Source organism: Bidens hawaiensis, unplaced genomic scaffold (genome assembly GCF_021521415.1).
Source record: "Bidens hawaiensis isolate Kalapana, Puna unplaced genomic scaffold, B.hawaiensis_p1.1 tig00022895_1, whole genome shotgun sequence".
Classification (NCBI taxonomy): Eukaryota; Viridiplantae; Streptophyta; class Magnoliopsida; order Asterales; family Asteraceae; genus Bidens; species Bidens hawaiensis.
The window spans coordinates 249134-276545 of NW_027493581.1; the positions used below are offsets into that span (position 1 = coordinate 249134).

Below are 27412 nucleotides of genomic sequence, written 5' to 3' on the forward strand. Positions count from 1 at the left end.
TAAGGTTAGATTCTGAAAATAGTATAGTCTTGTAGTCACATTTGACAAGCAGACACTTCACAAGTGTCACACACATGATGCTCACATCACACATTTCAATCAGCAAAGCACACAATACAGTGGAGCATGCTTAGAAATCCATCGAGCATACTCGGAAGTCTGTAGCAACCTTAAGATGTATCATTACAGAGTTTGTGCTCGACAGAGTTGTACATTGTGCTCGAGCAAGAAACTTGTGCTAGGAATACTTAGAAAGTTTTCCATAGTACATGTCCATGCTCGAACATCAAAACATATCTTTTGTGCTCGAAATATGGTTTGTTTGTGCTCGAAGAACAACAGACACACCATAAGTACAGAACCATGCTCGGAATACTTAGAAAAGTTTTCCAAAGCAAGTCTGTGCTCGAGCAACTGACATCTGTACTCGAATGAGTTAGAATTGTCTTTGAGAAGCCTATGCTTGTGCTCGAAGAGCAATAAGCACAACATCGAGCACAGATTCATGCTCGAAGTACTTAGAATCATAAAAATTTATCATGCAAGCACAGATCAAAGTACTAACAGCTGTAAATATCAGATTTAACAGAAATTCGACATACACACATTCACAAACATGATTATGACACCCAGAACAGTCACACACATGATGAAGGCAAACAGAAAATTCATATTAGCACAACTATCAATCATGCAAACATTCACAGTGAGAAACATGGATCATCAGTAAGCACCTCACTTAAGCACACATCCTAAATCATACTTCATCAGCATTAATCATAACAAAAAATGAAATCTGGTCTTATCTAAAGGTTTGGTGAACAAATCAGCCAAATTATCAGATGTATCTAGCCTCTTCATTTCTATAAGCCCTTTTTCCTGACAATCCCTAATGAAATGATGTCTAATTTCAATGTGCTTAGTTTTAGAATGTTGAACTGGATTCTTAACAATGAACATAGCAGCCGTATTATCAATTAAAATAGGTGTGAGTAAGAAATTCATACTATAATCCAGCAGTTGGTTTTGAATCCACAGAACCTGTGCACAGCAGGCAGATGCAGCAATGTACTCCGCTTCAGCAGTAGATATTGACACTGTGGTTTGCTTCTTGCATTGCCATGACACCAATCTGTTTCCAAGAAACTGACATCCTCCTAAGGTTGATTTTCGACTCATGTTGCATCCATCATAATCACTGTCAGTGTAAGCCATCAAATCAAAGGAAGAGTTCTTTGGATACCAAATTCCCAGGTCTGGTTTTCCTCTCAAGTATCTGAATATTCTTTTCACTGCTAGCATATGTGACACCTTTGGATTAGCTTGAAACCTTGCACAAACACACACAGCAAACATAATATCTGGCCTAGATGCTGTAAGATACATCAATGATCCTATCTTGGCCCTATATTCATGCTGATCAAATGGCTCCCCCTTTTCATCAGGTACCATTTTCTCATGTGTGTCCATTGGTGTTGACACTGTCTTAAAGTCTTGACACTTGAACTTGGTGAGAATCTCTTGAACATATTTTAATTGATTAATGAAAATTCCATCTGGCTTCTGTTGCACTTGCAATCCAAGGAAGAAATTCATTTCTCCCATTGAACTCATTTGGTATTTGGACTTCATCACTTGCTCAAATCCTTTGCACATTTGTTCATTTGTTGACCCAAAAATGATATCATCCACATATACTTGCAGCAGCAGCAGATCCTTTCCTTTCCTTTTGTAAAACAAAGTCTTGTCTATGGCTCCTCTACAGAAACCATGTTCTAACAGATGATTAGACAGCTCATCATACCAGGCTCTTGGTGCCTGATGTAATCCATACAATGCCTTACTGAGCTTGTAGACTTTGTTTGGATGAATTGGATCTTCAAATCCAGGAGGTTGAGTGACATACACTTCTTCATCTATCTTTCCATTCAGAAATGCAGATTTTACATCAAGCTGATAGACTTTAATGTTCATTGATGCTGCATATGCCAGAAAAATCCTAATAGCCTCTAGTCTTACAACAGGAGCAAATACCTCTTCCAAATCTACTCCTTCTTCTTGTAAACATCCTAGAGCTACCAATCTAGCTTTTTTCTTTATCACTATCCCCCTTTCATCCTTCGTGTTTCTGAAGACCCATTTTGTACCAATTGCATACCTTCCTCTAGGCTTGTCCACCAAGTCCCACACATGTAAGTCTCTGAACTGAGCTAATTCCTCCTGCATAGCTTCCACCCAGCTATTGTCCTTCAAAGCTTGATTGATGTTCTTTGGTTCAACTTGGGATAGGAAACAGACATACAGGCAGATATTTGCTTTTTCAGATGCACTTCTGGTAACTCTTTCATGTAGATCTCCGATAATGTTCTCTGCAGGATGATATCTTTGATTTGAGGTACTTTGTACAACTGGAGGTACACACACTTCTGCTTCTAGATTTGACAAATTTAACTCAACAGATTCATCTTCAGATGTGACTTGAGTCTCAGTAGAAGTTTGAACAAGATTGTGTTCTGATGTAGATGCCTCATTTCCTCCTAGCTGCAATGAGTCAAACAGGGATTGTAACTGACACATTTCTTCAGTTTGAGAAGGTTGTTGACTTTGGATGGGTTCACTTTCAATAACACTTGGACCTTCATTTGAGATTTCAACTTCAGCCTCTTGTCCAACTCTCTCTAGATCATCTTCTCCTTGGATAGTACCTCCAAAGGTAAATCCATTTGCTTCAGACGCAACTGAGGTCCATAGTTTGTCCAGATCAACTTGCTTTGCTTTTCCTTTTTCTTCAAAGTTTGGTCTGTACATACTATCATCCATGTCTTCACTATAGATTTTAAATGATTTGATCATTTTCTCAAGATCAAATAACCATTTAGGACCATCAGTATTGTTCAACTGGTTTTCATTGAAGATAATGTCAGACGATTCAATCACCATCATGTGCTCTTTCACATAGACTCTATAAGCTTTTGAGTGAGATGAGTAGCCCACAAAGAAACATTCCAGTGATTTGGACTGGAATTTATTCAAGTAATCCTTTGTGTTCAAGAGTGAGCATTTGCATCCAAAAGGCTTCAAGAACTTCACATAAGGTTTTCTCTTGTAGAGAATTTCATATGGTGTCTTGTTTCGAGCCTTGTTGAGTAGAACCCTGTTCTGCACATAACATGCAGTGTTTATTGCTTCTACCCAGAAAGTAACAGGCAGGTTGGCATCAGTAATCATGGTCCTTGCAGCTTCAATTAAAGTTCTATTTCTCCTTTCTGCAACACCATTTTGTTCAGGGGTTCTAGGAGCACTATACTGCTGGAAAATACCCTTAGAAGTGTAGAATTCACTCATAGTCTCATTCTTGAATTCTAACCCATTATCACTTCTAATCACTTTCACTCTCTTCTCAAGTTGATTTTCCATTTTCAAAACATAAGCCTTGAGTAACTCTGGAGTCTCATCCTTGCTTCCCATGAAAAAGACCCAGGTAAACCTTGAAAAATCATCAGTTATTACTAGGCAATATCTCTTCCTTCCAACACTTGGAACACTCACTGGACCAAACAAGTCCATGTGAAGTAGTTCCAAAACCTCATCAATTGTGTTCAGCAGTTTGCTTTTGTGTGAGGATTTGTGTTGTTTTCCTTTATGGCAAGATGTGCATTTGTCTTCCAGCTTGAACTCTCTTGAAGGAAGACCAACAACATGTTCACCTTTCACTAGCTTGTTCATGTTCTTCAAATTTACATGACACGTCTTCCTATTCCATAAAACAGATTCATTCTCAGTTGCCTTTGATACAAAGCATGAACCACCTCTTGAAGTTGCAGTATTCATTCTGAGTTCAGAGAGATTGCCATTTCTTAGAGCCATCATCATAATCATTTCTGTTGGTATCACAAACTCAGGCTTCAAAATCAGGAAATGTTCATCATTAAAGGCAACCTTATATCCTTTGTCACAAACTTGAGAAATGCTCAGCATATTGTACTGTAGTCCTTCAACATGTAGAACATTCTCAAAGGATACTTTGCCATTCGTGAGTGTTCCCTTGCCAACAATTTTTCCTCCATTTTCATCACTCCTAAATGCAACCGGTCCCTCATACTTCTTCACATAATCTATTACTGCAGACTTGTCACATGTCATATGCCTTGAACATCCACTGTCCATATACCATAAATCATTTTTGCTCATGTACTGATCCTGCACACACACAAAAGAAATCAGTTTGATTCTGAGTTACAAACTCCATCAGTTTGTAATTCAGAGAAAGTGAAGGATGTATCAGAAGTTGGAATTGGAACTGGTGGTGGATCTTCATACACAACTTCACACTCATCATCAGTGTCTAATTCTGATCCAATGTGCACTGCAGACACTGTAAAGCTTCCATCAACTTCCTCCATCACCTTATCCTTCCCACCTTCTACTTCCTTCTTTACTTTCCACTGAAATCCTCTTGGTTCAAATCCTTGTTTTAACATAAACTTCTCATCACCATTAAGAACACCTGATCTCTTCTTAGCCTTTTCTTCATTTGGAGATATTTTGTTCTTGTCTGTTGTTTTCAGGATTCTATCATCTTCTTTAAGCTTCAAATTTTCTTTGAGTCTTTGGTCCAACACAGACTGATAGTTCTTCTCTTCAGATGGATTTTTTATTCCCTTCAAGTATCTCTCATATATTTCTTTGTAGCTTTTCATATCATAGCCACTAACCACATCTGGAATTTCAAAACTATCCTCAAGAATCCAGCAAGAGTCAGTGTGATGCCCATATGCATCACATTTTGTGCAGAACACTTTAGCAAAGTTTCCCAAATCCTCAAGAAGTTTCTTGTCCTTGATCTTGTCACTTGGTTTAGGGAAATCAAACCCTAAAGATGTTTTTGAGTACAAAGTGTTGGAAAAGTCCATCTTGATTGGCTTGCTGAGATCAATTGGTTGGGAACATTTTTCTTTAACAAAAACATTCTTCTTCAGCTTAGATGGCAATTGTGAAGAACTTTCCTCTTGTTCTTTTGAACATCTTCTTCTTGGAGCGTAGTCCACATCACCCACATCAAATAATTCATGATTAGAGAAAACTGGGTAGATAGGTGGACGACTTTGATCATAAGAGAATTTGCTTTGTGTTTCTGTTCTCTTCTTGATGGCTGGTGGTGATCTAGCACATATATCAAATGGAATATGCTCTCTTCTCATTTTCTCATGATGCTCTCTCACCTTTGATGTCATAGGTGGCAGAAGAGTAATTTTGTCACCTTTCTTCTTCTTTGCTCCTTTCTTCTTCTTCCTCTTTGATGACTGAGAGCTTCCACAGCTACAATTGCTTTCTTCACTGGAGTATTCACTCCACTTCTTTTTCTCTCCTTGAAGCTGTTCATCCACCACAGTTTCTTGCTTGTCAGCCTTTTTCATTACAAATTCTCCATTCTGATCTACCATCACATCATCATATTGCTTGATAAATTCTGGCTTATCATCAAACACATTTTTGAACTGTTTGAGATACTCATTTCTGCTCTCTTTATCAACTTTCAATGGGTAACTATCACAGAACGGGGGTGGAACCTTCTTGTACTTCTCTTCTTCAGTCATCTTTTCAACATGCCCAACAATGTTTCCAGTAGAGACTAGGTTTTTTAAAAACTCAATTTCAATCAACAAATCAGCATTCTTGAGTTTCTCTTCAGCAAACATCTTCTTCAGTCCTTCTATCTCAATTCTCATTCTGGATTGAGCTTGATATGCTACCATGCAATCAACCTCCAAACCTTTGATTTGACTTTCATATGTAGCCTCACTTTCAGCATACACATTTAGAAAGACATCCTTCCTACCACATTCAGTTTTCCATTTTCCAACCTCCTGATTTAATTCTTCAATTTTAGCAAGAAGATCAGAAATAGAAGTATCAGAATGTACCTGAGTGTTTGAAGATTCAGCCTTCTCATTAATTTTAGCCATGAATGCAACATTTGCTCTTTCCATCTCAGCAGCATGATTACTCCAGTCAAACTCTCCATCCTGAGCCACCCTTGCAACGGCCACATTCCCTTGATCTCTTTGCTGGTTCACACCATTTTGAGATGGTCTGCTTTGATTTGTATGAACCTGCATTTGATTAGTTCTCTGAGGTTGAAATGTTCATTGTTGGGTTCTATTCTGATTTTGATAGGGATTTTGATTGGGCATTTGAGTCCTTTGCTGTTGAAAGTTCTGATTCTGATTCTGATATAACTGACTTTGATTTAGTTGATTTCCAAACTGTCTTGGCATGTTGCACTCTCTTGCAAAGTGTCCAGGTTGTTGACAGTTATAACAGATGGCCTTGGATTTGTCAAATCCAATTCTTTCATTTGGTCCATTGAAACTACTTCTGCCAGTTCTGTTATACAACCTTTTACTTCTTACTGCCAACATGGCCGCTTGCCATTTGATGTCCATATCTTCTAAATCATCAGCATCTATTTGTTCTAAGTCTTCTTGCACGATGCTTGTGTTTATTAGATTCTTGGCCACAAAGGCACGATAAGACTCAGTGAACATTGAGAACAAGGCCTGATAGTCTGTTCCTTGAGTCTAGTTGTGATATGCAAAATTTGATTGCCCATTTCCAGTAGATGGATGGTCATCTTCAATCAGTTGCACATTGAATCTTGACTGATTGTTACATGAGGAGTGTGCATCTGATGGTTCCTCAACAATAGGCTGTTGATTCTTGACAGAGAGGTTGCCCATGGGTGCCACAAGTGCGTTGTTCATTTGGAAGCTTGGCTTGTCCTCTCGAATTATGTGATTCTCTATCATTTCATGTTCAGCAGCCTTGAGGAAGGCAATCACATCATCTAGTTTGAAGGTAGGAAAACTTGCCTTTTCCTTTATGAAATTGCTTGAAGTATACCATTCCCCAGATAGAGATGTAAAAGCTTCTTATTAAGCTCAAAGTCGGAAATCTGCAAATCAGTGGTCCTTATTTCATTTACAATGGTCATGAACCTTTGTAACGACTTTAGACTTTTTCCTTCCTTAAACTTGAACCTATCCAACTGCTGCTTCAGCCGATCTTTCTTTATGTCTCTTAACTCAGTATGACCTTCAAACATTTCAATCACTGCATCATACATATCCTTAGCATTCTTATGATGATTTATAGTGGTTAGAATCTCCCATGAAAGTCCCAACTTCAGCATGGACAGTGCTTTGTCATCCCTCTTTTTCATTCTTAGATCTACCGCAGAACTGTTATTTGGAGCGGCTGAAGGAGTGTAATTCCCTTCTGTAATAGCCATCCAAAGTTCTGGATCGTTGTAGTTCACAGCAGCCTCAAACAACACCTTCCACTTTATGAAGTTCTCTTGTCCAAGTAACCTTGGAATCTTATTGGTTGAAACTTCTTGATCTTCCATTTTATCAGATCTGATGTTATCAATAGTAATGCACAGTTAATCTTCACTTATTCAGTCTCGTGGTCTTCAGTGAGCTTACTCAAGCTCTGATACCACTTGTCAGGACCGTCTATCGGGTGCAACCTTAGCAAAGGTTTGACAAGAGCACACCGACTTAATTACTCAAAGACCGATTGAGTATCCCGACGGAATCAGGATATTCAATGATTGAGAATGAAAGCTTGTGGAGAATTATCAAACACAAAACAATAAATGATAATCGGTAAAGACTATTTCAACGACAAAGATTTACTATATTAAATGATACGTCAATGATACAGTGAATGGAATGTCTGGGGTTTTGTGTGACGGCGGCTTTTGATATTCGTCTGCAAATATTGTCATTGTGCGTGCCAAAAAAACCGTCGCCTAGTCGTACCCTAGGATGTCTATGTATAGACCCCAACATTCCATGTATACGTCCTAGACATTACATAATGAAAGATAAATCTAATACAAGTGTTTCAGACCTCGAGCAAGGTATGTACCTTGCTCGAGCAAGCTTCCTATACAAGGGTGTGCTCGGAGAGTGTCCTCGAGTATACTTTACTTAGAATATATTCTCTTTCGGAGAATACATATTCTCTTCGAGTAAGCTTTATTCCTCTTGACTTGTTCAAACTTTGCTCGAATAAGTCCATCGAGCAAGCTCATTCTTCTTGATGTCTTCAGCTTTTCTTATTTAGCAATCTTTATCATGCTCGGATGTAAATCTTGCTCAGTAACTGAACTGTGCTCGAAGTCTTTGCTTTGATTCACGTGACATCCTCTTATTGCATCCATGCTCGTCCCCATGTGCTCGATCATCCTGTGCTCGTAACACTTGGCTGGAACTTGTATGATCAAGCTGTTTGCTCGATTGGCAATCCATGCTCGATAGAAGAATACCCTTGCTCGTTGAAGTGTAGCTTGCTCGAAGCCTTCAACACTTAGAAGAATCAACCATTTAAGATTCAGAACCTTGCTCGAAGTAGTAAAAAACCATGGTCGATCGTGTGGGCTTGCTCGTATTCCATACTTAGCCGTTTCTCAGGAGGTTGAGAAGATTCCAATCTTTCTTATTAAGAAATCCGACCCAACATAACAGTTTACTATTTTATATATATATATATATAATAAAGGATCGTGCATCGGGCCATTTAACATATTTATGAACACCCATAAAGTGTTGGAGACAAATCCCACTTTAGAAACCTTCTAACGGATGTTACAAATAACACATAACTCATATAAAATATTAATTTACAATACTAAAAACTCATATTCTAAACAAAAATATAATATATGTAGATTATTACAAACGCTTGTGAACAAGTATACATCACTTTGGAATATTAAATGTACGGATCCTTATCCTCACTCCTTGTTACTTCATATTCAATTTATATAAACCCATAGTTCACATATATTTTAAAACTCCTCACGTCTTTGGATTATCAATTCACTTGACTGTCCGTTGAATTCCAATTCTGATTATAACATTGGATTTAGCTTTCATGCCATGCGATAGTATTATGTCTAAGTATATCATTATTGCATGTTCTGATATATGTTACGATAATATAATTGCTATGAGTTATGTGAATAAGATCATCTGTATTCTGATACCCTGAGTGTCGCTTCTCGTGGAGTGTCCCACGAGTATGTTGTTGCGGCATCGACAACATGTGCACCACCCATGACGGTGAGATCAGTTCACGGCGTCTCTTAAGTACACATGTGGTACATATGGCTATTAGGAGGCGTATGGATTGATCTTAGAATATGATTAAGGAGATGGATAGCGGGTATGCTAACTCGCCATCTCATGTGATAAATATGCAGGAGTAGCTACCTGTGTGTTGTCACGTTTTATGTTTCACTCATGGGTACATCCGTATGATACGATTTAATTTATATAATAATATGGTTACCTTGTATAGTATCGTTTACCGTAAGCTCAATCTTAATTATGTTTCATTAAATCATTAATTGTTTGAGCCTATGATTCCGTACTGAGCATGCGGCTCATTCCGTTATTTATATTTTCGTATACAGGACCGCAGGTTACTTTGGGCGGGATTAAGAGAGCAGAATAAAACATCAGAATTATAATAAAATATCTTTTAGCTGTACGAGTTTGTAAACTAGCCTTAAGTTTACTTTGTTTAATGTATTATACTTTTGGCAAGTAAATAAATAATTTTTTTTCTTTTGTTCAGAAACCATGTTTATTGTGACATGTCAGCCAATACGGGCCGGGTTGTTACATTAAATATATGAATGTAACTCTTAGAAATTACTAGAACTTTCGAAATTATCTGACGATAATGAACGCCGGTGATAAAAATAATTAATACTAGAAGAGTGTTAAGCAGAATCACAAATAATATAAATACCGACCTGAATCGTACAACAACGCCACTGATGTGGTCTAAAATATACATATTATTATATAAATATTTCCTACATTTTTAAGTAATTTTGAGTCGGGTTTTTATTGAATATTATTCTTAGTGGCTCATATTTAGATTTTAAGAGTTTTAGGAGAGAAGGAGCTAAAATGGAGTACCTTTTATAAAGCGTGAGACCGAAAAAACAATTTAAGTTTATTTTGATTATCAATTTTCTTTAAATATTAATTTTGAATTTTGATTATTAAATTATATGAACATTTCATACTAAATGGCAAATGCACGTGTAGTATATATATTTAAAATATTGGCATGTGAATTCTGTTTTTATAACATTATTATTTAATCAAAGAATCAGTTTATTATGTGAAGTTTATTTAATTTATTTTGGTGTCTTGGAAGCTTTGAAGAGGCCGAATAGGTTAAAGCAAAAAAAAAAAAAGTGGGCCAGCTTTGATTTAATTGGGATGGATAATATTGAATAAATCGGCCCAAGTGAAAGATATTCCATGTCGGTCAATAACAAGTTTAAAAGGGAATCTTGGAACTTAAGAAAGGTGGACAAGGAATCATTATAATTAATTTTCTTTGGAGCCGTGATCAGGGGAGACGAAAGAGAGGCAGAAGGCAACCACAAGAAAAAGAGAAAGAAAGTACTTGGTTCAACCAAATAGTGTCCAGGTTCAACACTGTCTCATTCAAATATCCTTATTAGTCGGTTTGAATTTATTATTTTCGTCGTGAATTTATTATTTGAACCTATTTATTATCTTTTGGTCTTGAATATGATTGTTGGTTAAACCCTTAGACGGTCTAGGCTTATGATGAACCTTTGATTGACGTTTTATTTTATTTGGGATTTGCTTTTCGTTATGGGTTTATGAATCAGTAAAGAGTTTAATATTATTTATTTGATACATATGTGTGCTTGGTTTATTTGGTGAATTTTATTGTTTCATAGAGTCTTTGATGATTGATTCATATAATAGGATTCTGTTAGGTCATTCACTGTGTGTTCTTGACTAGTTCGTGATTGATTTATAATAAGATAATAAAACAATATTATTAACCAAATAAATAAAAGTGTGCGGTTAACCTAAAAAGCTATGAGGTGATAGGTTATTTGATAGGTCTTTGTTGATTAAGATTGTTAGATTTAGTTCTTCGTAAAGAGTCCGTCTAGGTTTGATTTTTCAGCTTTGTCTGTTAATATCGAAAGAATTTATTAAATTGCCTTTGATTTCCGCGCTGTAAGGTAGGATTTCGTATAAAGGTACTCGTTCATAATTAATTAGATAACCGTAAGGAAGTTTAATATTAAAATCGGTGTTCTTAAGAATTTACTAGAAACCCATAGGTGTCTTCTTGAGGAGAGTCGGGGGTCATGTTCGGGTTTTCTTTTAAATAATTATTTTATGATCCCGGCTCCATAACAAAGCATTTTTTTTCCAATTAATTGATAACTGAAACTTTGGGGATTCTAGCCTAGGTGGTTTTTCATCGTCATCTGTTTTCAAATCACTTTAATTGTCTTTTATTTATTTTATTTGTTTTTCTTAATTAGCCTAAAATTAGTTTTTACCAACCCCCCCCCCTATAATTATAATAATAATAATAATAATAATAATAATTAAATAGTCGTGTCAGTCAGTCGAGTCTAATTAGTTAATTTACGTAATTAGAAGAGTTTCGTGGATTCGATATCCGGACTTACTTAGCTGTACTAGAGTCGACCGGTTCACTTGCCGGTTAGTAGTTTTAGTTAAGTTAGGAGTCTAGAATTATTACTTAGTCTCTAGATTAGCATTTATTTAGTTAATAAATTAATAACTACTTTTAGCACATCACCACCACCGCCCAAAACCACATCGAGTTCGATGCATATAATATTAAACCGAGACTAGATATATATTTTTATAATGATTAAATCTAAAATGCATTTGTATAAATCTATAAAAACTAATAATAATAAACTTAAAATAACATAAAATAAAAGTGTGTAGCTCGTTGTAATTTATGTTGTTTTCTTCCTTTTTGTTTCGGGCTTCTTGCTTAATCCTTTTGTTTTTTAATAAAATTTTGGCCTTTCATTAAAAAAATAATAATAACATAACTGAAACTATTATAATATCTAAAAATAAAATTGCGAAATAAATCTCTTTTTTTTATGAAAAAAAAAATACAATCCATGTTTTTAGAAAGAGGATATCCAATTGCTTTTGTGTTAAATAGGAATTAAATTGGGAGGCCAAAACTCAGCTTTCTTCACCTTCGACATGCTTTCCAACACAGCCATTGGTGACACGTGTCCCATCACTGTTACTCTCTTGGTCTCCAGATCTATGCTAAACGACGTAACTCCTGTAATTCAGATATGAATTTTAATTCTCGAATCTAAATATCATAATATTAATAATAGAACGTTAATTTATTTGTGAAGGGTAGAAGAGTAATTTGCACCTTCCATTTTAGATAAATGTTTCTTGACCTTTCCAGCACATCCTTGACAATGAATGGATACCCTCATCACAACCACCTATGTATTCAAACATTATTATTCCTTAGTACAACAAACAGGTGGTTATTTTTGTATTTATCAGCTCACCCACAAACCTTTTCTTTTACAAATATAATGCACTCATAAAAAGGATATAAAAGACTTAAAAGATGTGTATATTTGGAGCAAGGGTGAGAACAAAAATGTAAAATAGAACCATAACAAAAAAGAATGAACAGAAAGAACAAAATCAATTGAGAATATTATGGTTCTATTATGACTTTAATAATACATTAGGAAAAATTATTAAAATGTCCATTTGACTTTAATAAAGTCACATTTTGTCTATTTGATTGACCACCTTTCAAAAAAGTTTAAAGACATTAGTCTATTCATCCGGATTATAATCATTATACCTGACTGAATTTTAATTCAACTAGAAAATGCCAGGTGTCAAAAAATCAAGTTGAAACTCCAGTCGGTTTGACGGGATTTTTTCAACACGTGGCATTTTCTGGTTGGATAAAAATCCAGTCGGATGATGATTATATTTCAGTTTGATTGTCTGGTTTGGGTGTAGATATAGTTTGGGAAAACACATTCAAATAGACAGTGCTACCTTTTAGAAGTTAAATGGACGTTTTGTTATTTTTCCCTGTTATCTATATGCAAGAAACTTTTTTAATTTTCTTAAATAACACATTATTCGTCATCCTTCAATTCTTCTTCATAATCTAACAAACTTATTAGTTATTACTTAATTTAGTTTCACCAAAATGTGATTATACAAATTATTGTCTAGACTGGCCGTAATGAGTCCGGTACTTCACCTGATCATAAATGATAAAACTATGAAAACTGTTAATTGAAATAAGGGATGGAATCCCCTTATTATATGAAAAGATTCTGTTGTATTATTCTTATTATCTATATATTTCCTTTCCATATTTCCTCAAAACTATTTATATTCAGTGAATAATATATTTGTATTTACGATCCTATATATACAAAGAAGCAATTGCATGGGGAAAATATGGAAAGGAAATAAACAAATAGCAAAAGTGATACTAGCATAATATTTTCAAATAATAAGGAATTTCAATCATTTCATCCCTTCAAAATAAAACATCGTCTACCTTAAACTGTACGGAAGTAAACATATCTGAAAGACCAAATACCATAACTGTACATATATGATATACTCTCTAATATCATGATATAATATTAATCAAACATGAAAATGGACCAACAAACAAGCAGCATTATGGGATTCAACAAATAAATAGAAAACCAACCTGAAAGACTTGGTTGGTAATGTTAGAAGATAACGGGAGGGCATTCTGGTCCAACTTCACATTGTTACTAGCCGCCAACGACGATCTCCTACTTGCCGGCACAACATAACCACGACGCTCCGCAAGTCGAATGTACTTAGTGTTACTCAACAACCTCGTATGTTCAACCAACGTTTGATCACTACCTGGCCTCCGTGGTCGAATAACCGATCGACAATCGGGTATCATGCAAGATGTTGTCACATCAAGTGACCGGCACATGTTAAACTTTCTCATGTTCTTCATTTCCTTCATGTTCATAGCTCAAACACACACACACACACACACACACACACATATATGGTGATTTGATATTAATATACTAGCTAGCTCCTATATATATAAGGTTTAATAGAATGGAATATAATTAAATGGATCAAATGTTTATCTACCGAAAGTGTTGGAATATTAATTGCATGTAAGTTGAAGAAGCATTAAGCAAGATGGAGCATATGAGTAGGACAGTATACCCACATGGAAAACGAAACAACTCAAAACCCTAAACCTGTAAAAATTAAGGAGTTTAAAAGCAGTACGTAGAAAGCATGTGTTCAATTCAGTGGGTGGGAAATTCAAGATTCAAGATCTTTGGTGGGTAAAAGATCAAAATCATTGAACAACAGACCGATTTGGATGGTCAAAAGGGAGTATCACATAGTTAAGACTTAAGATTCCTGACACAAGTACTAGGGTTTCTGATACCCTCAGGCTTTTCACCTATCATTGTACATTTGATATTTGACCTATCATACAACAGAATTGGGCCCACAAGTTGTTACTTTTTCGTCTCGTTTATTATTATGGGTTTACTGGTTTCGTCCAGCTATACATTACTCGTGCAACGTGAGTGGCCCCGACACCAGGATAGGAATACTTTTATTGAGATTAGGAGTAGTCAATAAACTTAAACGTGTGAGCAGCGTAATAGTGATAGGCGTACTACATCTTTAATTAAATCGTGTAATTTCAATGGGGTGAGAATTTTAAACTATGGGAAACAAACCATAAACTAATTCTAGAGAAAACTAACCCAGGCTTGTGGACTAGACAAAATTGAACCATAATACTAATAATCTAATACATATGTATTTAACAAGAACAAAATGAGAAGATGAGATCATTAAACATTTAGTACCTATCACTAGTGTGGGTTGTTGTGTTAGTGATTCTAGTATGAGGAGCATCTTGTATTGGAGTAAAAAGGGGTCCATGTCTTTATGTTCATTTTAGAAGAAAACAAATATGTAGACCTAAAAACATTACCACTCCTTAAATACATATTGTGAGTTTGATGGATTAAGGGGACCAGACAACCTTTGCTGTTTACTAGCATGCTTTTCATTATGACAATGTCATCCACTACCAATATCATATGAACCATCTACTGCTCTTACCTACCATGTTTCACTTTATTAACTGCCTTGACATGCAGAGAATTGATTTTTATCATAAATTTAGGAGAAAAACACACACACACATATATATTGAAATTTTGATATTGAAAGACCCGTGGCATAATCATCAGAGAGAATACATTAGTTTGGTTTATTATTATATCTTTATTTATTATAGTTAGAAGATATGATTTGATTATATTTATCATACTCCTAAGAATATTGATTAATATAATACGTACCTATCGAAATTTTCATTGTTATGTAGTAATAAGAGTATTCATGCAAGGGTCAGCAATGTTTAAACCATAAAATTTGCCTTGCTAGTCAGATTTAAGTTTGAGCTAATATCTCTTAATGGAAGAATGATAACCAGAACAGATTGGAGTATAATACAAAGAGCTATTGCCATAGGACCAGTGGACCAGTCTTCCCTATAAATATGAAAAGAATGTGTCAATGGTGACGTACACAAGGATCAATCTGGTGAGGATGAAGGACAAGGGCACTTATTGACTTCTTGATCGTGGTGTTAATAAGGTTGAACTTTAAAAAAAAAAAAAAAAAAAGGTTGTGTCATGAAGACACAAGGCTTATTAAATGTGCATAGTTGATCTCCTCCAATAAAGCTAGGCAACCAAAACAATATGCATAATAGAAACCACACATCTTGTCATCTCCTTCTTTGGAATACAGTTGGATACATTACCAAATAATGATGCTATCGACGGACAACTACCTATTGAACTCTGATGGGCCCTAGCTAAACCGATAAAAATAAATAATAAAATGCAAATTAATTAAAATAGTTAAAAATTCCTTAGTAATCACCTACGCATTATCGGGATAATTTTTATTTATGGTCACAAAGTTTGCCAGTTCCTAACCCCTGAACCATCATCAATAGATGATCAATGGGCATTTTCAAGTGGTTGTTTATCAAAAAACGGGAATAAATAAAAATAAAGCAACGAAATTACAATGAGAAGTAATCAGAGAGAGAATATATCATCTAGACTCACAATCGCCTCCACCTAATGAATGGTTGTTTGTTTCAGGATTAAGGTCGTGGAATTGCATCAATTTTACACCATAGCGACTAATATAAGGGTTAATTGGGGAAGATGAAGAGCATGGAAGTTAATAAACAAACTAACTTCTTTTACGTTACTTTTTATCCTTAAGCTCCAACACATTTATCCCCATTACCAAATATTACTTCCAAATTAGTTGAAAAAATCCATGTATGTAATTTTCAAATCAGACGCCACCGTAATCATAAATAACACTACATGTAAGGCTAATAATCGGATACAACAAAACTATGAACTACCAATCCACTTAATGGGTCAAAAGTAATCCTGTTAAAATGGACAAGGCAGGTCAGATTTCAGAATTGGTTGCAGTCTTTGGAAGTCAACTGAAAATAAGCTCGGATCAAATCAAACTACCTTATTAAAGTATCACTCTGCTTCGGGTCAAAACCTGTTGGTACTAAAATGTGTTACGATTGACCCATTTTGACCAATGTTGATTCCAGTTGGAAACTTGTGTTTTACTTGGAGCTCCATCTTTCATTATTACCCAAGCTTCTTCTTTGCTCTTCTTTATGTACACAAAGTAATAATAATAATAAAGGTTAAATAGTGGGAGGTTAAATCCGATTGAACCGGTTTTAATGGTTTATGAACAACCATAATCTTAATCTGTGACAAACATGGCCACACTATTAACACTATATAAACCCGTTTAACCATTCTAAACAATTACCAAAAGCCTATTCCTAAAAAAAAAAATACAACACTATTTTTGCAATCTGATTAATAAGGATCCTATAATCCTAATATCATCATATACATAACTCATCCAGAAATAAGGCACTCAAGTCACTGCTGCAGAATACATCAGTTAACCATAGAAGTTAAACCTCGCAGATATGAACTGAACTTGTTTCCTGAGCTACACCCCAATATGCAGTTTTACCAAAATAAGCCGTTACACCCTTTAACGATCCCCGTACATAATTTTCTTCGATCTGAAATTATCAAACCAGTTATAAGTTATTCACATCACAAATATAGTAACCACCAAGTTACAAATAAATATATAACCTCCACATTTAAAGGCGGAGAAGACAGCCAAGAGAGTTGTTCAACTTGACAAATGTCGACATTACGTGGCAAAAACATTATGATGTTTGGAGTTATTGTTTGAGCCACTTGAAACAATGTGTACCTGTATAAAGACCGCAATTAAATGAAATAGAGAACATTTAATTAGAAAAAAAAATAAAAGAAATAAACGTATACCCGTCAACTGGCTTAAGTAAGTCGAGAGTAAAATTCTCTGTCGTCTTATATGATGGACCTCCCCATGGTGGCGAAAGAAATGCTACATTTCCCTAACATTAAAAATGCTAAACGATGAAGTTTCATACAATGATATGGCATAACTACTAATAAGTGACAAATAATAATACCTTTAGAGATGGTGCTAGTTGCAAAAAGTCTCCAACTATGAAATCAATATAGCTATCCACACCATAAATCTTTGAATTGTTTGATGCCATTTCAACTTTTTTCGGATCAATATCTACAGCAATAACATGATATCCCCTGCAAATTACAAACATTCGAAACATATTGTAACCGGGGAGCAAAAATTATTATTATTCAACTTGGGGGGTGTTAAACGGGTCGTGTTCGTAGGTTAACGAGTCCAACCAGACACAAACGTAAAAATTTGAGACGATACAAAGTACAAACATTTAAAATAATATTATAACCAGTAACAAAAACTATTATAATTCAACCTTGGGTGTTAAACGGATCGTTTTCGCAGGTTGAGGGGTCCCAACCTAACACAAACGCGAAAATTTGGCACGATACAAAGTACAAACATTTAAAATACATCAACCTAGGGCGTTAAGCAGTTTTAACAGGTTGGTGTGTGAAACCCGACATGAACCCAAAAATTTTTGGCATGAACCTGAAAACGACCCAAACCCTATAATCGTGCCAGACATGTAAACCCGAACAAACCAATTAAATTTAATTTGTTGCATAAAACAGATTTTTTTAAAAATAAAATAAATAATAAACGGGTCAACCCGTGAACCTGCCGGGTAGACCCAACCCCGACCCGTTTAGCTAAACAGGTTCGACCCAATGTAGCAAATTATCAATCTTTGACTAAAAAAAGTCAAACTTACAGTGCAGCAAATTGAATGGAATTACCGCCCACACCGGCAAAGCAATCGACGACAACTCCACCGCGGACGGTCCGCTGGGCGTGGCGGACGGCAATTTCCTCCGGTGTGACGGAGAACCATCCTTCTTCGTCCATTTTGATGCCTTCATCGTACCTGGAAAATAAGCTGTACCTTTGCAGCCAGTACTTCTTAACCTTTGGGCTGATGATGATGGGTTGTGATTCACATTTTGCCCTAATTTTTGCTGTAAGCAAAATGACAAGATTTTTAAAGATTGATTTGATTTTGTGAAGAGGAATTTGCTTACATTTTGGTTTGAGGGTTTTTGATCGCTTCTTTGACCGACGGTTTGACCTTGTCATTTGCAGATTTTTTGTAAAAGCTCAATGGAAGACGAATATGAATGGGAATGGATTTAACTTTGCGGATTTTTTTTAACACAAAAAATAAAAATTCATATTTGATACTTGACCGGTAAGGGGTGTTTGGCCTAGCTTTCATTTTTTGGAAGGATTTTGGTTATAGTTTCATGTGCGATGGCCCACGATGAGATGGTACTTGTGATATTTCGGCTTGGGACGTATTTTATTTAGCAGTTTTTTAGATGTTAAATACCATTGGATGAGTTACTTTTTATTGGCATTGGAAGCACATTACATTATGGTAGGACAATGTTTCACAGTTTAATGAATCTTCCACTTATTTGATGGGCTGTATATTTTAAAGTGCCCTATAGTTTATTTTTATTATTTAGTAAGCTTCTTTTTAACTGTTTGGATTAGCTTATATTCTACAAGTTGATAATAAGTTGTTAAATCCACCATTCTTTAATTTGTTATATTAATAAGTTGCTTCAATAATTTTTAATCCACCATCATTTGAGAGCAAATGAGTAACTTACACCCTAACACAAATAAATTTCTTCAAATAAGCTAAAAAACCATCTTCAAATAAGCTTCTTCAAATTAGCTTATATAAGCTTATAAGCATAAGCTTAAAAAGCTAAAACAAACATCAAACTAAGCTTATTTAAAAAAAAAAAAAAAAAGCTATAAACATGATTAAATAAGCTAGGCCAAACACCCCCTATAATCGTAAATGAACCAAACATTCATTTTAAACATGTTTGGTGGCTGAAATGTAACGTCCTCGTTTCAATTATAAGTAATATAATCTCGTTTTAGTCGTGTGTCACGTTATGTCGTTATAATTAATTGAATAATATGTGGAGCATGGATGATATTAATAGGAGGTTATTGGACCTAAGAGGGAATATGGGCCAAAGCCTTTGGGCTTTGCCTATTTAAACCTCTAAACCCTAGATTTCCATCCTTATCATTCCACCATCATCATTTCAATCATTGTACACACACACTTATACACAACATAAACCTCCTGAATACAAACAATCCAAATCCAACTCCATCTAATCAAGATCTAACCTTTAAGGTATGTTTATAAATAATATTCGTTTCCTTTCTCATTTCGTTTCCATCTTAGATTTAGTGAAAAATGAATACACGAGCCGAACCCAAACCGGTATAAACGAACTTAATAAACGAGTTCAAACAATAATAATAATAGTACATAAGTTTGTGAAAGTGACGAAAATGCAAACTAAAACATTTTGGTGTGAACGGGTTCATCAAAACCCGGAGCTCCGAAACCCGAAACTTGAAACAGCAGACTCGAGCATAGATCCGAACCCAAAACATTACCCCTGTCCACCTCCGGTGAACGGAAGATCTGCACGCAACCCGAGGATGGGTAATCAAACCAAAAACAACCCAGATCCACACCCCAAACCGAGCCCATATGTGAACTGACGAAACCCGATGAGAGCTGGTACGAGGAAAAAAAAGAGAGAAACAAATCACGCGAGAAACCTATGCGAAACCACCCACGCGAGAAACCGATGCGAAATTACCCATGCGAGAAACCCTTAAGCGAAGCGAAACCCGGTCACGCGAAACGAGTCATGCGACACCGGCCATGCGAATTCGGTTATGCGAAATGCTCCAAGCGAAACCACTAACTCCAACTTCTTCCTTCTTCTTCCCGTTAGCTTGGTGGCCGGAGGCCATGGAGGCCGATGATGGAGGCAACAGTGGTTAGTGAGAAAGGAAGAAGGAGATGCGATATGTTTAGATTTATACACTTAACTTAAATGATAAGTGTATATTAGATATATGTTTGTGTATGAATGTGAATGATATGCATTGTTTAACTAGTATGCATGTGATGTTATATTAGTTATGATTGAAAGAAATAGAAAGGAAATGTAATGAAGGTAAAATGGTATGTTATGTTAGAGGGCACCGGGTTCTAATAATAACCAAGGTATGTAGGGCACTGGACCCTTATAATATCCAAGGTAAAAAGGGACTAGACTCTAAGGAGATCCAAGGTATGTAGGACACCGGATCCTTATTGATTCCAAGGTATGTAGGGTCTGGACCCTTATAATATCCAAGGTAAGTGAGGACCGGATCTTTATAGTATCCGAGGTATGTGTTCAGTAAGAAGTATGAATGTATGAATGTATGTATATATGATTGAATGATAGACGGACATGTAAGTATTAATATGTATCTTCGGACGCGTAATGGTAAGAAGGTGAATGTAATGTGTGTTAATTAACTATAACTCACTCAGCGTAGCTGACTTTTAGTATGCATGCAGTCAAGTAGAATGAGACAAGTTGCTTGATGAGGACACGTGGCAATAAGAAGAAGACTAACATCGCTATGAAGAAGACACTCGTGTCATTTATGTTTTATGTTTAAAACTTATGTTATGTTATTTCTAAGACAAGATGTTTTATGTTGTTTATGAATGATTGACTTTTATTTCCGCGAAATGTTTTTAATTAACTCTGATTTTACGAATTATGTGAATGAGTAAATCAACCAGCGAGAAAGTAGGGATCCCGGTTCGGGGGCCTTACATGAAAATTCGTTTATATTTGTCCGTTTAAAAGATGACAAACATTAAAAACGAATTTCATAGATCAAGTAAATTGTAAAGTAAAAAAGTAGACAAAAGATAGAAGTTAGACCAATTGTATTGGGATTCACTAACATTTCACTCAAAAACACGTAATGGTTTAATAAAAAAAAACGTTTATCATTGAATCTTTGGTTTTTATAAAAAGGTAAGTGAATGGTAGGTGAATGGATTTAATCATTTGGAAAAAAAACCTTACCCCAATGGGTTAGTTAACAAAAAGTACCATCACGTCACCGACTCACCGTCACGCGTGCGTTGGACATTCACTCAACAACTCGTAAAGATTTAGTAAAAAACCATTTATAATTAAATATTTTTCTTATAAAAAGATGAGTTGACAATTTGATTGGTTGAAAAAGAATATCTTTCCCTTGATATTGTTGTGCTGGCACTATAGAGGGCAGGCACCCTTTTTTTTTTCTTTGAGTAATGCCATTAAAATGGATGAGATAGCGGAGAGTGCGTGTGTCTGATATGGTCTCATTTATACATATTGTTATATAAATATTCCTTATACTTTTAAGTGTTTTTGAGCTAAGTTTTTATTGAATATTATTATTTTTTGGTTCATGTGTGAGTTTAATGGTTTCAAAAGACAATAAGCTAAAATTGAACACTTTTACTAAGCTTGAGACCGACGAATGAAGAGTCGAAATATATTATACTAATTATTATTATTATAGCTATATATGGTATTTTACTAATATGAGAATATATATATATATATATATATATATAAAGATAAACGCATCTAATAATAATAATAATAAGATTTTGGTAGTCTAATAAGTTGTTTTTCTTTTTGATTTAGGTTGGACCCATATGAGTCTTGGGTTTAGAAAGATAGAAAGAAGAGGCGGTGAAGACGCAAGGAATTAAAAGTGGAATATATATATTTTTTTTTAAAGTAAATTTTTATAAACAAGCCGGTAACAAACCGACAACAACGGCCTCGCCCCTCCCCACAACCCGGGAAGGAGACTCAAAACTCAAACTTACATAAAGGTAAAATTACACCACTTAGTCCAATCAATAGACTTGAAATTGGACCTATACTTAAACCACAAAAAACCAAAAGATTTTATATCTCCTATGATGTCTTCAATCTTAATCTCTTTTCCTTGAAAAATTCTTTCATTCCTAGCTTTCCATATGCTCCAACAAGTAATATAACAATACCTTGGAAGACTCCCCAAGCCCAAATGAACGTAAATCTTCAATAAATCTTTAATCGAGAAGGCAAAGATAGGTGAAACTTTATACCACGATCTAACAAAATCCCACACAACCAAAGACACCGAGCACCCTAAAAGTGGAATATATATTGATCGGAATAAAATCCCTACAGACCTCTCGAAATTATTATTGCTATTATTATCTTTGGAGAGGGAGCCGCATATTATTATTATTATTAAAGGAAGGAAAATCAACGGAACAATTATTATTGTTTTGGAACACAAGGCAACTTCCAAATATTAAACAAATATTAAATTAGAGAGAGGCCGTGGAAGATAGGAGACAGAAGGCGGCAGCTAGGTGACAGCCAGCATCAAAAGGCATCACAAGAAGAAAATAGGAGCTTTGTGTTTCGAGTTCATATCTACTCATTTAAACACGATTCTATTGGTTTAACTTTATTATTTTTTTCTGAACTTGGTGTTGAACTTATTTATTGTAGTTTCTTGAGCATGATTATTGGCTAAACTCTTTTACTTGCCTAGGTTTTGAATAAATATTTGTTAAGTTTTGGTTTGCTTATTGGTTTTATTGGCTATTGGTGTTGGACTAATATTATTGTAACCAACTTATTGGTATTTGAAAAGATGAATATGCATACTTATTGTTAATTTACTTTTATTCAATTGTTTCATATGTGTCTTTGTGAAAGTCTTTCATGTGTAAACGTATATTAGGTTACCTACTGTGTGTTCGTAACTAGTTTATGGTTTATAGTCGACATATTCCATAGGAACTATTGTTTGAGGGTTTAGAAATTTTAAGTGTTCTATCTATCTTGAGACTGAAAGGTACTAGATAGTTGGGGTTGTCTTAGTCATTAGGTGGTTTGGGTATAGATTACACGAGAGTGGATTTCTCCCTTATTGTCTTTTGATTTTTGTTATCATAAGTCTTTTTGAGCATCTTTAGGTTACTCCTTACGTCCCTTACACTCCCGGATGTATTGTGATTAGTGAGACTGAGAGGTGATCTAGTCATTAGAGTACTTTAATATTGTTGGAGAGACTAAGAGGTAATCTAACCAACCGGTTTGCGTCATACGTCCCTTAGGTTTTCCTTTTAGCTGGCACCCAGAGAATGATCAGGGATCCACTAGGATATCTAGTGCGTCGTATCTTTAGATCCCGGTTCCATCACGGTTTCCATAGCCGATAAGTGTCCAAGATTCACAAATAGGATTTCAAGCCTAGGTAACACCCTTCTAATTATTGTCTTTGTCTAAGTCTTAGAGCTTTAATTTATTTTTCCTAAATTAGTTTAGTTTAATTAATTATTAGTTTTAAAATAAAATAAATAAAAATTCAAAAATAATTAGCTTCGGTATCAGTTTTACTTTAAGTATTCTTTAGTTAATAGTTAATAAATAAAAAACACAAAAATCAATTAAATATATTTATATAAGTTTTTAGTCAGAGTCTAGTTTAGGTGTCGTTAGTGTCATTTGGGTTCGATATCCGGACTTCATTAGGCTTTACTACAGTCGATAGGTACACTTGCCTGTCTAGTGGTCTAGCATTAGGATAGTCTAGATTTGTAAATTTAAAACTAGAGTGTCTATGTTAGGTTAATATTTTATAGACCGCTTTCAGCACATCAGCGTCACCCACCAGTAAGCTAAACTTAGTCTTAGGGGGGTGTTTGGGATTACTTATTTTCATCAATTTATAACTTATTAACTTTTTGAAAAGTAAAAGGTGTTTGGGATTACTTATATTGTGAGAGGAAAAATTTCATATGTGAAAATGTTATAACTTATTAACTTAATGAAAAGTTATAAGGAGGTAAAATAAGGAATCACAAACACCCCCTTAGACTTTAACTCACTTATCTATGAAACTTCAGTTGACCAACATTTGACTTTTGTCAAATTACGCCTAGCTTCACCTTGTACTTGTTATTAGGGGCGGACCTATCTTGTTACAGACTGAAACCATTGCAAGGTATGAGATTTGTCCCACATGGATTGTATGGGTAACTGATGTGAGGTTTATAAGCCAAATAGATTCCCTCACCCATCATACTAGTTGATGTTTTAAAAGTAGTTATATAATGTATTAACTAAAATACACTAATCTAGACACTAAGTAATAATTCTAGACTCTTAAACTCAACTAAAATTACTAACCGGCAAGTGTACCGATCGACTCTAGTAAAACTAAGTAAGTCCGGATATCAAACTCACGAGACTCTTTAAATTACGTTAACTAGCTAATTAAACTCGACTAACTGACACGACTATTTGTTTATATTATTTTAGGGGGTTTTACTAAAATACTAAAATTTAAACTATTATTAAAAAAAAAACTAAATAAGAAAATACTAGTAATTTAAACAAAAGACAATTAAGTTGATTTTAATCAGATGATGATGAGAAACTACCTAGGCTAGAATTCTCTAAGTTGCAATTATCAATTAACCGGGAAATATTTGTTATGGAACTGGGATCGTAAAATAAACGCTTTAAAGAAAACCCAAACAGGACCCTGACCCTTCTCAAGAGGACACATATGGGTTTCTAATAAGTTTTAACGCAAACCGGTTTTAAATATTAAGTTTCCTTACGGTCACCTAATTAATTATGAACAAGTTCCTTTATGTGAAATCCTACCTTACAACGCGGAAATCAAATGCAGTTTAATAAATTTAATTGACTCAGCATACAAAGTTGAACAATCAAACCGACACGGACTCCTTACGAATAACTAAATCTAGCAATCTTAATCAACCAAGACCTATCAAATAATCTATCATCTTACAACTTTTTAGGTTAGCAATACATTTTTATTTATTTGATTAACGACATTGTTTCTATAATCTATTATAAATCGATCACAAACTAGTCAAGAACACACAGTAAATGACCTAACATAATCCTATTATATGACAGACAATCGCCAAAGACTCTGTGAAACAATATAATTCACCAAATAAAACCAAGCACACATATGCATTGAATAAGCGAAATCAAATTTTTATGATTCATAAAACCATAACGAAAAGCAACAATCCAAATAAAATCAAATATCAAAATGGTTCATCACAAAGCTTAGGCAATCTTAAAAGTTTTAGCCAAGAATCTTAAAATCAAATAAAACAAGAACGTTGGAATTCATGGTGAAAATAATAAAGAACGAAAGATTACAACAACAATAACCATACCCAGTATAAATCCACCAACAGCAAAACTGTTAGCAGGGTCTGGGGAGGGTGGGATGTAGGCAAACCGTACCTCCATCCCAAGGGATAGAGAGGTTGCTTCTAGAGAGATCCCTGGCTCGAAAACAATATGCATGTGATCAATAATAATAGTGATATTAGTAATGAATACTAAATATGTGTTATACTAATAATAGTGATATTAGTAATGAATAGATCAATACTAAATATGTGTTATAGTAATAATAGTGATACTAAATATGGAAAATTAATAGTAGTGATATTAGCACTTAATATTAAATATGTGTTATAAATACTAATTTGAGGATAGGGTATTATAGTAATATATCATTTTCACTCGAAATAAGGTGAAGAAACGCCCCCTATGAAAAAAATATAATCAAAACTCTACGTTTCTCCTAAAAGTCCTTAGTCTTAATCCAGCGTCTCCAAGAATTTATATCCTCAACCATGTCCTCAGAGAGGTGCAAATGCTTAATCCTCGGAGAGGTGCAAATCTAAAGAATGAAAGATTAAAGGCGATAAAACTCGTAGTCTTTGGTCTTGGATGATAGGAGCTTCATCGTATGATTCCGAGCCTTCCAATGCTTCAAAAACCTTCAATCCTAAGCTTAATTTTCGTCCACAACGGCTGGTTAATGTCTGATCTCCTTCAGGTTTATGTTAATGACGTTTATATATTGATTAAGGCTCAAAATGAGGAATAATCTAGAAATTAGGCTCGTGGCGTCGCGCTACCAAGCTCCTCTTATTTGGTTGTGCGGCGTGAGGAATTTGGTCGCGCTGCTCTACCAAGCTTCCCTTATTTGGTCGTGCAGCGTGGGGAGTTATTTTGGTCCCGATTCGTTTGCCAGTTGGACCGGTTCTCTTCCTGGTTCTATCGGTTCTTCGTTTTAGCTTGTTTCCTTCTCTTTTCTTCTTCTTTTTAACCATTTTTAACGACCGAGACCTACCAAATATTAAAAAGTTAGTAGTATATAAATTCTAAATAAAAACTAATAAAATACTACATAAAAAATACACTGGATGCATATATATTTATTATTATATCAAATATCTCCACACTTACTCTTTTTTCGTCCCTGAAAAAGTCTTATACAATGGAATTAAAATTGGAAGATACGGCTTTAAAAACATATGAATTATCTTAAAGCTTAGAAAAACGCAACAAACGCGAACACCGATATTGTTGTCCACTGAAACCCATGTCTTGGTCTTTACCGGAACAAGTAAGATCCAACAATTTTATTCTTTGATAATCTAGTGGAACCCACAGTCAATACCTGTTTTATTTTAGTTCTTACTGGACCAAGCCACCCTAACTTGACTTAAACCTCATAATTAGCAGATCAAAACTTTGTTGCACTTTTTATATGAATAGTTAATACGATCAAGGGTATTGCATATCCACCTAAATTTAAGAATCAAAGTCTACCAAAGCAGCCATTAGATACGATTAAGGTATATTAACTCAACTAACTAGCTAGTGTTCTCAACTACATGGCATACCCCTGTTATCAAACAACACCTCAGGCTCATTACCACCAGTGATTTTACAAGTTTTCATCTGTCTGTTTACATACGCCGTGTCTCTAGTTGATCCTGTTCTTAATGGTATGGGACGCAAGTAAGAGGACCACGTATGACTAACAGCGGGATGATCACTGGATCATATAGATTTTCCTTCACTGTATTTGATGTAAGTGAGTTT

At 35.0% G+C, this 27412-nt stretch overlaps 1 protein-coding gene and 1 long non-coding RNA gene across 2 annotated transcripts; both read right to left on the reverse strand.

Moving 5' to 3' along the window:
- Positions 1 to 12031: 12031 nt before the first annotated feature.
- On the reverse strand, positions 12032 to 13715 carry LOC143566489 (uncharacterized). Its single transcript, XR_013141240.1, has 3 exons — positions 13633 to 13715; positions 12301 to 12376; positions 12032 to 12201 (listed from the first exon to the last, which is right to left on the reverse strand). It is a non-coding gene; the product is annotated as an uncharacterized LOC143566489 (long non-coding RNA).
- A 3271-nt stretch (positions 13716 to 16986) lies between these two features.
- On the reverse strand, positions 16987 to 18469 carry LOC143566494 (uncharacterized). The gene is made up of 5 exons (XM_077053180.1): positions 18277 to 18469; positions 17545 to 17680; positions 17375 to 17466; positions 17177 to 17300; positions 16987 to 17100 (listed from the first exon to the last, which is right to left on the reverse strand). The coding sequence occupies exons 1-5, from the start codon at positions 18408 to 18410 to the stop codon at positions 16987 to 16989; spliced, it is 600 nt and encodes a 199-aa protein (XP_076909295.1). The 5' UTR covers positions 18411 to 18469.
- Between the last annotated feature and the right edge of the window lie 8943 nt (positions 18470 to 27412).

What these genes read in the sequence shown, in the direction of transcription:
- LOC143566494 (XM_077053180.1), bottom strand. Translation starts at nt 18,410, where the DNA reads ATGGACGAAGAAGGATGGTTCTCCGTCACACCGGAGGAAATTGCCGTC. An exon ending in TCCATTCAATTTGCTGCACT is followed by an intron (nt 17,681 to 18,276) that starts GTAAGTTTGACT and finishes TGTAATTTGCAG; the next exon opens with GGGATATCATGTTATTGCTG. An exon ending in TTACTTAAGCCAGTTGACGG is followed by an intron (nt 17,301 to 17,374) that starts GTATACGTTTAT and finishes GTCTTTATACAG; the next exon opens with GTACACATTGTTTCAAGTGG.